This window comes from Marmota flaviventris, chromosome 5 (genome assembly GCF_047511675.1).
Source record: "Marmota flaviventris isolate mMarFla1 chromosome 5, mMarFla1.hap1, whole genome shotgun sequence".
NCBI lineage: Eukaryota > Metazoa > Chordata > Mammalia > Rodentia > Sciuridae > Marmota > Marmota flaviventris.
Genome location: NC_092502.1, coordinates 3,622,873 through 3,636,953, shown reverse-complemented (window position 1 = coordinate 3,636,953; position 14,081 = coordinate 3,622,873). Strand labels below are relative to the sequence as shown.

General features: G+C 45.1%; 1 protein-coding gene across 1 annotated transcript; it reads right to left on the bottom strand.

The window, feature by feature from the left end:
- Positions 1-9,068: 9,068 nt before the first annotated feature.
- Positions 9,069-10,007, bottom strand: LOC139705620 (olfactory receptor 2L13-like). Its single transcript, XM_071611777.1, has one exon. The coding sequence runs from the start codon at positions 10,005-10,007 to the stop codon at positions 9,069-9,071; it is 939 nt and encodes a 312-aa protein (XP_071467878.1).
- Positions 10,008-14,081: the final 4,074 nt, after the last annotated feature.

Below are 14,081 nucleotides of genomic sequence, written 5' to 3'. Positions count from 1 at the left end.
ATGAAAAAGTGGAAAAAATGAGTGACTTTACCTTTCTTGATATTTTTTTCCTTACTTTTTATGTCCAGGTCTTTTCTTGGCAACTTTTATCTCAACTCATTACAGCCTTTCTTTTTCCCTTTCTGCCATCCATGTCTGGCAATTGCTTTTGTTTTTCTTTCATTTTTCCAAATATGCATAAAACGTATCATAGCATTTCTTTCAATTGTAGTATGTGAGTCTGACTTCTTCCCTGCGCTTGGTTTTGGCTTTTGCACTTAATATGTTGGTGGTCTTCCATCTGAAAGCCACAGTGGTGCCAGATCCTGTCTTAGAAATTAATTTTGATAGTCATCTTGGATCATTGCTATTTTCTCAGGAAAAAAACAGTAATTGATAGTTTGATACTATTATTCACCTTTAGTAACTTAAACAAAATCGTTGCTTTTTGTAACTGGGTAAACAGGAATAAAATTTTGAAAGAGAGCTTATCATAAAAATGAAAGTGCATTATTAGATCTCTGCAGTTGTCAGATGCTGAGAGTGAGAATACCTGCTCATGTCCCCAGCAGCAGCACCGAGCCCTGGGCAGCAGGAGAGGTGGGATCCCAGGATCCTCTGCTTCTAACAACTTTGAGAAGCAAAGACGCATGACCTCATTAAAAAAATAAAAAGCATAGATCACATCATCATGACACAATCAGCCTTAATGTGCTCACTGCTTCTGCTTTGTGGCCGTGCTTCAGGTATCGACTTGCTTTAGTGGTTAAAATAGACAACATTCCACAATCTGGAGCTCATATTTAGTGGGTGACAACAGAGCAGCAGCTCAGACACATGCTGTGAGTTGTGTGGACATTAGTGACAGCAAGAACCAAAGTGCAAGGAGGAAGGATAGAGGGACAGCTGGGCAGCAGCACTGAGCACCACTCCAAGGAGGTGCTATTGGGGCCCTCAGGCTCTGGACCACTCTGCACAGACTGAGGAGCAGGGCCAGCCCTGGAGGGAGCCTGCCTGGGTCATCAGGACAGCAGCAGGGACAAGAGGGCTCTGGAAGCTCCAGGCCCCAGGGCAAGTGTGTAGGGAGGGGACGACTCAGACTGTGCTCTGGACCAAGTGAGAGGCCAGTGGGTGTGGCATGGGGTCAGGTCCCCTTCTGGAGCTCACACAGGAGGCACTGGTTGAGGAGAGAGCTGAGAGGAGGATCCCAGGGCAGAGACTGGGCAGTGGGCAATAAGGACAGCTGGGGCGACCCTGGGTTTAGCAAAGGAAGCCAAGCACGCCAGGGACCCCTGAGGCCTGGGCACATCAGCTCAGCTGGGTGCTGCTTAGGGACAGGGTAGGACCCCTTGAACCACCCCTTTCTGCTGCTTGGCTCAAGGGTTAGTTCACAGCGGGCTCTCAGAAGTTCTGCTAATTAACAGAACCAAATATGAACCTCAGAGGTAAATTAGCAATATAGACCAAACTAAGAAAAAGTGACTAGGTCATTTTATATATCAACATTTAACATATAGATCCTTTCATGTAGGGCATGAGAGCCTCTTGTGCTGCCTTCCTCCTTTCTAGGTTTAGTCTTCGCTTAATTTCAGAGGAGGAAAGATACCAATAGCCCTGGTAGTGCCAAGCCCTGAGCACACAGTCTACTGTAAACTTACATTTTCTCTGAACCAGTCATTTTGAAGGAAGGCTTTTGTTTATATTTAGATTATCTGCTGCCTAAATTGGAGTTCAGAGTATTATATACATGGTTCAATGATAGTTATTACAGCTGTATAGTTTTTTATCAACACTGACAAGTTTCACATTGTCAGGCAATCATTGCAAACAGTGATTTTCAGAATCCTAAACATCTGGTATTTGAAGCTTTTAGGATATGAGACATTGGAGCTAGCCAGAGGGTCTATTTCCATTCATGAATAGTGATTTTTTTTTTCTTGCAGGAGATTTCCTTATTTCATGCATCACAATTACATGAAACACCAACTTCTAGGTAACAATATAACTTGGACAGTGTTGTTCTTGTGACTTCAGTTGGGTGCAAGATCTGTGTCCCTCTTGACCATGCTACAAGTCATACTGCTTAAACATACAGAATTTTAAAAAACTAACATCATGTGACAGGGCAAAATACATGTATGAGTACCAAGTGTGGCACTCTGAGTTTATCTCTGGAAGTCGTAAGAAAAGAATTTTAAAAGTCTTGTAAACAATCAGTCCAAGACTAATGAGGAAATTATTGACCTGCAGCTCACTCGGTCTCAACATCCTCAGGTAAGAGCTGTGGAGATAGAGTAAGTAACTTGTGTGTATCCAGTTCATAGAGGGGCCTGAAGGTATGTCCCTCTCCCCTCTTTCTTCCCTGCATTAATCCCTGAGGACACTCAGATGCAGAAAAATCCATATCTCAATTAAATTCACACCACTGGCAGGTACCCCAGGGTAGAATTTTAACAGTTCACATCAATACAGTCACTTAAGATTGTTCTTGCTTTTTCCAATGTGTTATGGAACAAACTGATCTCTGTTCAACAGAAAGTGTGTCCTTATGTTAGAAAAGTCACACTTCAAAAATATCTCTCTTCTTTACATGTAGCCCAAATCGACTCGGTTTTATAGTATCAGTTTGACTCACCTTGTCTGAAGTCCTTGAGTTTGGACTATGAAAAGAATAGGTTTATAATTAAAAGTTTGCCTGCTGAGAGTTTAATGAATTGTTCAATATGTTTAAATAGTCTGCAGCATTCAGCAGCTAGCTCCTGCCACTGAGCAGCAGGCCTGGATCTCACCAAGCTCTCCTAACAGGAGCAGCCAAAGGCATCAGGAGGAAATCCTCAGGACACATGCAGCGCCCACTGCTCCCACCTCTACCAAGTCTTTATGCTGAGATCTCAAAGCTCTTCAACTTGTGCAGTGTTCCCTGTGTTATTGCTTTGCTCACTCAGTAAGACATTTCACACTTGCTTCCTCAAGTTCTACAGGAGGACAGAAGGATGAGCTGCTGCACCTGATATGCAGAACTTTCCTCTACCAAGCCTCACATGTCCTCCCTTTGCCTCTAATGGACCCCCAGTGTCCAAGCCCACAGGGACAGGAGTCTTTGCCATTTCACCTGACTCTGCTGACTTGGAGATGAACTGAGCTCAAACTTAAGAGCAACTTCACCCACGTGCTCAGCTCTGCAGCTCTGGCCTGCTGCCCAGAATTAGTCTCGGGGGGATGAACCCAGCTATTCTAGAACAGGATGGAGAGCTGTATGAGATATTTGGTAATGTTCATCAAAATCCTCTGGTTTGTAAGCGATAGAACTCAGGATCAACATGAAGCAGGCAGCTCTTACTAGTACTTTGCTGAGTTATAGTAGCAGGAGCAATGACCTTATCCAACATAGTTTCCAGAGGCATTTATTGGTGATTGTGACTAAATTAAATTATGCTATGACAACATCCTTCCTTCTCTTTGAGAAGCAGACAGATGATTACTAAAAATCCTAATGCACTTAGCAGTTACACTAAAGTAGAAAGTAATCTTAGAGGCCTTGTGATGAAATGAGGCCTTAGGTCTACCCCTTATTAGGACACTATATTGGAAAATATACAGAAGACATTAGTTTGTTGGCAAGTCCTTAAAACAAGACTAATGGAGGGATAGTCTAGATGTGCCTGAAAGTATGGCTGCCAAGTGTTTGCAAAGTGTCTGTTGCAGGGTCAGAATGGGCAGACATAGGATCCCTCAGTCTCCCATCCAGTCCACAGATTGTAAACCAGAGAGGTGAGCATTTGAAGTTTATGGGGTACTTGTCTGTGTCCTTTTATAGTGAAAAGAGACAGCAATATCATTCCATGAGACTGTATTCAATAAATATTTGTGGCCAGTATCATGGAAATAGGATGAAGTGCAAAACTCAACAAGTTTTGGATAAGGCGAGTGGATAAGGTACAGAAACGTAGAGGTTTCTATTGTCACTGTCACTGCTGACTTCTGTGTGCAGCTTTTGTCTTCCCCTGGGCAATGTCACTCACTGCCTTTACCTGCTCAACGCCAGCCCAGCTGATCCCACCTCCAGCCTGTCAGCAGGCTATGAGAATCCATGAGGGTCACTGACACATGGCTGGAGAGACAGCAGGCCATGATGATTGAACTCTTGTAATTTAGGAGCACTAACCTCATTTTGGCTCCTGTAGTGTGTCACAAGAAGGCTTTTGTTTTGTGTTTTGTTTCTTTTGGTCACAAGAATTGTGCCAAGAGGTGCTTCACCACTGCACCACGTCCCCACCCCTGTAGTGTTTCCAAAGTGTTCACTTTCGATGACACGATAGTGTAATGTTTCTTATAGGGGATGAAGTCTAAGGCAATGTCCAAAAATAAAACATGGGAGGGACCAGCATAGGAAAGGGTGAGGAGTTGTGGACTCTAAGATGGATGGGTCGAGGGTTTAGTGTGGCGAGTAGAGTTAGGAATATGGAGGCCATTCCTGGAGTCCTCCCCGTGTTCAGCACACAACCACTTACACCGCACGGGCCACGGCTACTTTTGGACCAGACCATGTCTGCAAAGAGGCTTTGCTTCCCAGATGCTGTGTTTCATGTGCCTATTGAAGAGGGTCGGGGACAGTGAACAGGTGTGGACCAAGTGGTCTCACTCATTCTTACCATGCTATATGACAATCCATTTTAATAGTTTAATTCTGAGAAAAATATTTCTTATATTTCTAGGGTTGTCCAGAAGGGTTACAGGTAAAAAAGTATTGTGATGAATTTCTGATAAACGTTTTTCTAAATAAAGTGTTCATGGTGGCTGAAGTGTGTAATCCTCTGGGAGGCATTTGTTGCTGTCCACTGGTTATTTGGATTTTGGCAGTGCTGACTGACCAACCCATTGTCTCTTGCCTAGGAGGCAAGGGCTTCTCCACTGAGCTGTACCTGAGGCCTTGGTTTAAATACAAACTTAACAGTAGCATGATTCTCACCTTCTGGTAATGCATAGAAGTTGTTTTGTTGTTTTTGTGTTGTTTTGTTTCTGTTTAAGAAAAGCCCAGAGGGAATGCATACTTCAATGCTTATTTATGCATTTTATCACCTGATCTATCTTCAACTACAAGGTAAACTACTTTACTGTTAATACTGGGTTCATTCTGTTATTTGTAATTAAAGAGCATTTTAACTCTCAAAAATCTTTACTTTTAATTTCTTAAATCTCCAGGTGATCCATCATTTTCTTTCAATATTTAAGTGGTAAGAGTTCCCTTTGTATTTTCCATGTCCAAATCCATAGAATCGGTATGTGCTTATATGTACACTTTAATTTTGTAATAATTTCATGGTGATGTTTGATCCTTAGCCTGTCAGGTATCTCCTTTCCTAGAATTTAGATGAGATGGAAAGAGTTTTACAGACCCCACAGGAAAGGGCTTTGAACAGAGGAGGAAACCAGCCTCCTCCATGGGTAGAACCTCTGCCAGCAGAGGCTCCTGCTCTCTCTGGGGAGTGTCCACTAGGCCCACCTCTTACATCTGCTGCTGTTGCTGCTGCCATCACTAGCATCATCTCACCCCTTCCCATCTCTGCAGCTCACTGGGTTCCATGGAACCATGAGCTGCTCCAAGGAGTCTTTGTGCCCATGAGAAGCACAGCTGATTTCTTCGTGTACATGTTGCTTGAGAGCAAACGTACAAGCCCTGCTGCTGGACTAAACCCTGCTGATGCTGCCACTTGCTGAGCGACTCAGATTTTATGCATGACCAGAGATGAAATAATTAGGAACTCCAATGTGGCAGCAGCACAGCCATAAATCAATGTGGGGGCTTCAGAGCGTAAGACACCAGGCTGGTGCCCAGGTCATATGTCCCAAGGCAACCTGGGGAAGGAAAGAACAAAGGGGTAGGATAATAAGGACATCATGGAAATGCAGGTATAGATGAGAATGTTAAATGGGGAAAGTTTGTGTCCTCCCCAAATGCATGTTCTAACCCCACAGGGATGGCATTGGAGGGAGGGTCTTTGGGAATAATCAATCAGTTATGAATGTCAGATCTGACAAATGGACCAGCTCCTAGAGTTTGTTCCCGTTCCACCATGTGAAGACACAGCAAGAGGGCCCCGTGTTTCACCAGGATGCAGCCCCCACCACACATTGAATCAGCAGAAATAGATGTGTATTGCTGATAGGCTTCCTACATGAAGGTTAATTGTCACCACAGCTTGTTTGCTCTAAGGTGCAGTCATTGCTGTTCTGGTCACTTGCTGTCTCTGGAACAAACTGGAAGGACATTGAATTCAGCAGAGGTGCTGAGTGCGGGCCCTGTGCTCCTTCTGGGCAGGGAATTAAGGGGAAATGGAAAGCCTGGTCCACTCTTCTCTCAAAGACCATGGCCTTGTGGAACCTGTGCATGTCTTGGAACAAATGGGAGCACTGTGCCCCACCACGTCTGCACTGGAGTCTCTCAAGCCCCTCTTGCTGACGTGGAAGTTCAGCACACAGTACAAGAAACACTCTTGTAACACCCTCTAAGGTAGAGCTGAGGTGCCAGAAGGAGGAGGCACCAAGGTGACACACAAGCAGAGCACAACAGCCCCAGCAGGACAATCCAGGGGATCAGTCTCTGATCTTCAAGACTACATTTTCTTCCTTAACAACTCTGATGGAACTTTCCACCATGACCTTGAGACTAGCTGCTCCAGGTAGCTGCTGGACCTCCTTTCAGAGCTTGCTGAACAATCCTGAAGATTCCTCCTCCTAATAAACCCGCAGCCTGTTCTGTGTTCTCCAGACACACTGCAGTCTACCCAGCCTGTGCACTGGTGTCCTACACTCTTCATTCCCAGAGAAAATTCCTCTTTTGAAGACTTATCTTTTTATTTTTGCCTGTTTGGTTGACTTTCACATTGACACTGCTGCAAATGTCACAATTAATCCAATTTTCATGCTTGTAAATCTTAACTACCAGAAAGTTTTTAAAATCCCTTGCCCTACCAAGTCCTCTGGCTCAGGAACAAAATAAAGCAACATGTGAATGAGAAGAGCAATCAACCTGCAGGTGCACACCAAGGACAATGCCCAGCATATGAATGAGAAGAGCAATCAGGCTGCAGGTGCACACCAAGGACAATGCCCAGCACATGAATGAGAAGAGCAATCAGGCTGCAGGTGCACACCAAGGGCAATGTCCAGCACATGAATGAGAAGAGCAATCAGGCTGCAAGTGCACAAACCAAGGGCAATTCCAGCACATGAATGAGAAGAGCAATCAGCCTGCATGTGCACACCAAGGACAGTGCCCAGCAGGTGAATGAGAAGAGCAATCTGGCTGCAGGTGCACACCAAGGACAATGCCCAGCACATGAATGAGAAGAGCAATCAGGCTGCAGGTGCACACCAAGGACAGTGCCCAGCCATGTGAATGAGAAGAGCAGTCAGGCTGCAGGTGCACACTAAGGACAATGTCCAGCACATGAATGAGAAGAGCAATCAGGCTGCAGGTGCACACCAAGGACAGTGCCCAGCATGTGAATGAGAAGAGCAATTAGCCTGCAGTTGCACCCCAAGGACAATGCCAAGCACATGAATGAGAAGAGCAATCAGGCAACAGGTGTTCACCAAGAGTAATGCCAGCCATGTGAATGAAAAGAGCAATCAAGCTGTAGGTACACACCAAAAATAATGCCCAGCACATGAATGAGAAGAGCAATCAGCCTGCAGGTGCACACCAAGGGCAGTGCCCAGCACATGAATGAGAAGAGCAATCAGCCTGCAGGTGCACACCAAGGGCAGTGCCCAGCACATGAATGAGAAGAGCAATCAGCCTGCAGGTGCACACCAAGGACAGTGCCCAGCCATGTGAATGAGAAGAGCAATCAGCCTGCAGGTGCACACCAAGGACAGTGCCCAGCCATGTGAATGAGAAGAGCAATCAGCCTGCAGGTGCACACCAAGAACTGTGCCCAGCCATGTGAATGAGAAGAGCAATCAGGCTGCAGGTACACACCAAGAACTGTGCCCAGCCATGTGAATGAGAACAGCAATCAGGCTGCAGGTATACACCAAGGACAGTGTCCAGCATGTGAATGAGAACAGCAATCAGGCTGCAGGTACACACCAATGACAATTTCCAGCCTGTGGATGAGAAGAGCAATCAGGCTGCAGGTGCACATCAAGGACAATGTCCCATGTATGCATGGACAGAGTTGTTAGTAGTGGCCACTTGGTGAAACAGCAGAAAAATTGTATTAACTCTTCCAGGACTATCAAAACCAGGGATGGCAGGGCCAAGTTGTGGTCCAGTGGTAGAGTGCTTGCCTAGCATTTGTGAGGCACTGGGTTCAAGCCTCAGAACCACATAAAATGAATAAACAAAGTAAAGGTATTGTGTCCATCTACACTTAAAAAAAAGCAGGATGGCAGCTCATGAGCATGGACTTGGGACTGTGGACAGGGGACAGGAAGGAGAGTTACTCCAGGGAGATCTGGGCATGTTGCAGATGGCTCACCAAAATGGTCAGGCAAACCGGTTAGAAAGGATGAGACACAGTGATAACTTGTTATGGTTTAGTATTAGGTGTCCCCCAAAAGTTCATGTTTGAGACAATGCAAGAAAGTTCAGAAGTGAAATGACCAGGTTATGAGAGTGTGATTATGATTAACTGACTGGGTGACAGCTGCAGTCATGTAGAAGGTGTGTAGAGGTGTTGTGTCGTGGGGGCGTGCCTTTGTGGGTATGTGTTCTTCTTGGAGAGATAGCGCTCTCTCTGCTTCCTGATTGTCATGTGTTAAGCTGCTAATGAAAACACAGCTCTATGCACAAGTCTCTCTGTGATGCTTTGCCTGGGAAATGCATGTGCCATAGAGAGGCACATATCAGTATCTATCTATAGTTTAGCAAACCTGAGACCCCAAAATCCAGCTCAAATGAGCCAATGATGATAAAAGCCAAGGATGACTGTTTCAGTAAAGCCAAGGAGCATCCACAGTGTTGAATCAAGGAGTTAAACAGGGAAGTAAACAACAACAGGAAAAAAGTCTAGCATTTGTCCTTAAGGCAAAGAAAGCTTCTGCATGGAGAGAAGCCATACAGAGGAGCAGGGACGGCATGCTCACTTCTTCCTGGAGGAGAACATCCCCCACACTCTCCTCATGGCCCCCAGCACCTCCTTGTTCCTCAGGCTGTAGACAATTGGGTTGAGCATGGGGGTGAGGACGCTGTAGAAAACTGCAAGGATTTTGTCTTCTTCTGGTGAGCGGAGACTCCTGGGACGGAGATAAGTGTAGACAAAAGGAGCATAGTAAAATGTCACCACAGTTAAATGTGTGGCACACGTGGTGAAGGCCTTTTTCCTCCCCTCTTTTGAGCGCATGTGGAAGACAGCAAAAAGGACCCGTCCATAGGAGACCATGATGCCAAGGAAAGGGAGGAAGAGAAACAGGGTGGTGCTCACAAACACCATGTACTCATAGACCCAGGTGTCCATACAGGCCAGAGGCATCATGGCTGGGATGTCACAGAAGAAATGATTGATTTCTCTGGACCTGCAGTAAGGAATCTGAAAAGTATAGATGGTGTGTGCCAGGGAGTTGATGGAGCCCAGTGTCCAGAACCCCAGGATCATCTTCACACATACCCTTTTACTCATGCGGATGGGGTAGTGGAGGGGGTGGCAGATGGCCACAAAGCGGTCATAGGCCATGGAGGCCAGAAGTAAGCCTTCAGAACACCCCATGGTTATGAAGAAGAAGATCTGCATGGCACACCCCAGGAAGGAGATGCTTTTCTGGCCAGAGAGGAAGTTATATGTCATCTTGGGGACTGTGGAGGAGATGTACATCAGGTCCATGAGGGAGAGCTGGCTGAGGAGAAAGTACATGGGGGTGTGGAGCTGCGGGTCCAAGAAGATGAGGGTAGTCATTCCTGAGTTCCCCAAACAGGCGAGAACAAACACAGAGATGATCAGGAGCAAGAGAAGGAGGCCAGTTTGGTTTTGGGGTAACAGGCCCAACAAAATGAAATCATTTGAAGTTTGGTTCCATTTCTCCATGGAAATGCACTACTTTGATTTTTTTGAAAGAAAAACAGAAGCAAAAACTATCCACTACACCTGCAATGAAGCAGAAAAGGAAAATAAAAAGAAGTCAACTTTATCATTATTTTAGATTGAATTGCTTTTTCTTCAACACTGTACCCTTTCCAGAATTGACTTTAAAATCTAAATTGCTTGTTCCTGTTGCAATTGCTTCTGGTAACCACCTGAGTATGACATGATAGACAGACATAGGAAATATAAAGTCAAGTACAATCTGGATGAGTGGATAAAGAAAATGTATTACATTTACACAATGGAGTTCTACTCAGCCATAAAGAGGAATGGAATTATGGCATTTGCTTGTAAATAGGTAGAATTTGGGACTGTTATGCTGAATGAAGAAGCAAAGGCCAAATGTTTTCTCTGATATGTGGATACTAACACATGTCAGGGGGTTGTTAGGGAAGATTAGAAGTACTTTAAATTAGATAAAGGGAAATGAAGAGAAGGGAGGGGGAATGGGAATAGGAAAGATAATACAATGAATTGGACATAACTTTCCTGGGTGCACATATGAACACATGAACAATGTAACTCATCCACAAGGAGAATAATGGGAAATGATGCTCATTGTATGCATATAAATACAACCTACAGCCATGTATAAATACTAAGAAGACAAAGTGGCCCAGGTATCAAACACAAAAGAGGCCACTGGAGCCTTCTTCCTGGAGCACTCATGGCAGGAGCCTTCCCCAGGGCCACGCAGCAGCCTCAGCACCCAGTCCCAGCACAGACGCCCCTCACTCCTGTGGGCGTGACGCTAGGTGCTCGTGACCTTGCCTCTTCGCATCCCTCATTTCTGACCTTCCCTCCCCAGATGTCACTCTTGCCACTCAGTAAACTGGGATCTTCTCCCCAGGACTGTACCGCTCACCTTCTAAAAGACAGTCCTCTCCTGGTCCCTCAGTGTGTCACCATACACAATCATTGTTCTTGACCTGTAAAGGTCTTCTATGCCCTATGAGACCCACCTGATCATAACGTGCTCCTTAGTTACTGTTTCTGACAGAATAAAGTTTCCATTTTCTGAGGCTTACAAACCCAATATCCAACAACTGGAATTCCACACACATCTCTCTTTTCTTTGTGTAAGCCAATGACCATGGTAAAGGTGAACAGAGTGAATAATGCACATGGCTTTCACACTGTTTGCTTACAGCAGCTAGAACCAGTGTGGCAACAGAAATATAACATGGTGTGGACAACGGAACCACACACTCACTTTACTTTCTGTGTGTGTGGCGTTGCAACTCCAGAACTTCTCTCGACTCTTCTTCCCATGATTACATTTATTATGGTCCATCCATAACACAAATCTGTTTCTATAATTTTCAGAATTGTGTGCATCTGGGATTTGAAGCTTTTGGGATCTGGGAGTTAGACATAAGTGTCTACTTTCATCTATGAATAATGTTCTGATGTGGCCTAATATATGTAAGAATATCAAGTCTAACACGCTAAGTTTCTTTTTAGAACTTGTAAGGAAAAGAGTTTTAAGAGTCTTATAGACAATCAGTCCCTCACTAATCAGGAAACTGTTGAGCCTCTGGTCACTGGGTCCCAATATCCACAGGTAAGAGCTGTGGAGATGGAGTAGGTGAGCTCTGTGGGTCCAGCACAGAGCAGGACCTGAAAGTGTGAACATCTCCCCTCTTCCTTCCATACTTTAAGCTCTGAGGACTCTCAGCCCCAGAAAAATGTAGATGTCAATTAAAGTCACACCACAGGAGAACAGGGCATGAAAGAATTTTAATAAATTTTAATGGACTCACATCAATTCATTTTACATTTAAGATTGTTCTAAGTTATTCCAATTTGTTATGTAACAATCTGTTCCTTGTTAAACTGAGTTTCCGTACGATAGGAAAACCACATGGACAAAATGTCTCCCTTGTTTAAACTCAGCCCAAATCAACTCAGTATAATAATATCATCTTGACTCACCTTGCCTGAAGTCCTTGAGTTTGCATTTTGAGAGAAGAAGTAGCCTCATAATTAGAAGACACCCTGTTTGAGAACTTATTGAACTCTTCAAAGGTTTAAACCAAAGCCATGCCCACACAGGCTGCCAGGCTCGGCAGCTGGTTCCTGCCACTAAGCAGCAGGCCTGGATCCCACCAAGCTCCCCTGACAGGAGAAGCCAAAGGCAAAGGAAGGAATCCTCAGGACACATGTGGTTCCCACTGCTCCCTCCTGTAGCCATCGTCCTCATGCTGAAATCACAAAGCCTTCACCTTGTGCAGTATTTCCAATGCTATTATTCTTTCCATAATCTTCCTTTGCTATTATCCATTTCAAGCCAAAATAAAGTAAGACATGTCATACTTACTTCCTCAGGTTCTACAGAAGAAGGATGAGCTTCTGCCCTTAGGAAGGTGTGCAGAACCTTCCTCCTGCAAGCCTTATATGGCCTCCTTTCCCTCTAATTGATCCCCAATGTCCAAGCCCACAGGGACAGGAGCCGTGGCCATTTCTCCTGACTTTGCTGACTTGGAGATGAGCTCAGTTCAAACCTGCTCAGCTCTGCAGCTCTGCAGCTCTGGCCTCCTGCCCAGGTTAGTCTCAGGAGGGAGGAACCGAGCTATTCCAGAACAGAATGGAGAGCTAAGTGATATTTACTAATGTTCATGAAAATCCTCTGGTTTTGAAAGTGAGAGACTTCAGGATCCACAAGATGCAGGCAGCTCTTACGAGTGTTCAGATGAGTAACAGGTGCATGTTAGCAGGAGCAGTTACCTCCTACAGTCTAGTTTCCACCGCATTTATTGGTGATTGTGACGAAATTAAATTATGCTATGAAAACATATTTCCTTCTCTTTGAGAGGCAGACAGATGATTAGTGAAATAACTCATGCACTCAGCAAATATGCAAATGTTGAAAGGAGACTGAGAGTCTTATGATAAAATGAGGCCTTAGACACACAGAGAGAGGTCTAAACTGCCAGTGCCACCCTGACTAGGAGACTGAGCTGAGAGGTTGACTTGAGACATTAGTTTGTTGCCAAGTCCTTAAAACAAGACAAGGGATAGTCTAGACATGCCTGGAAGTATGGCTGCCAAGTGTTTGCAAAGTGTCTGTTGCAGGGTCAGAATGGGCAGACATAGGATCCCTCAGTCTCCCATCCAGTCCACAGATTGTAAACCAGAGAGGTGAGCATTTGAAGTTTTGGGATACTTGTCTGTGTCCTGTAGCCTTTTATCATGAAAAGAGACAGCAATATCATTCTGTGAGATTGTATTCAATAAATATTTGTGGCCAGTATCATGGAAATAGGATGAAGTGCAAAACTCAACAAGTGGGGTCCATTGTCTTAACACTGGTGAGTGGATAAGTTTCAGATACGATGCATAGAGGTTTCTATCGTCACTCTCACTGCTGACTTCTGTGTGCAGCTTCTGTCTTCCCCTGGGCAGTGTCACCCACTGCCTTTACCTGCTCAACGCTAGCCCAGCTGATCCCACCTCCGGCCTGTCACCAGGCTGTGAGAATCCATGGGGGTCACTGACACATGGCTGGAGAGACAGCAGGCCATGATGACTGAACTCTTGTCATTTCAGATCATGAACCTCATCTTGGCCCCTGTAATGTGTCACAATATGGTTTTTGTTTTGTTTCTCTTGGTCCCAGGAATTGTGTCCAGGGATGCCAACCACTGAGCCACAGACACAGCCCTTTTTTATATTTTTATTTTGATACAGGCCTTGCTAAGTTGTTGACCTTCAAATTGTGATCCTCCTGCCTCAGCCTCGCAAGCTGCTGGGATTACAGGTGTGCACCACCATACCCAGCCCCTCCCATATATTGTGGGAAGGAGTTTTAAGAATGTGATCAAGGAGAAGATCCAGAGTATAAGAGACTACACCAGGTGGTGTCCACTTCAGTTTGGGGAATTATGCTGAGGGGATAAATTCTTCACACTTACTGGGAAGGTGATCCTGGGTTCCCCAGGGTGAAGAGGTCCTCCTGAGAAGACTTTGCCAGCACAGGGGCACTTGGTATGACAGTCACTCCTCAAGAGAATGGCA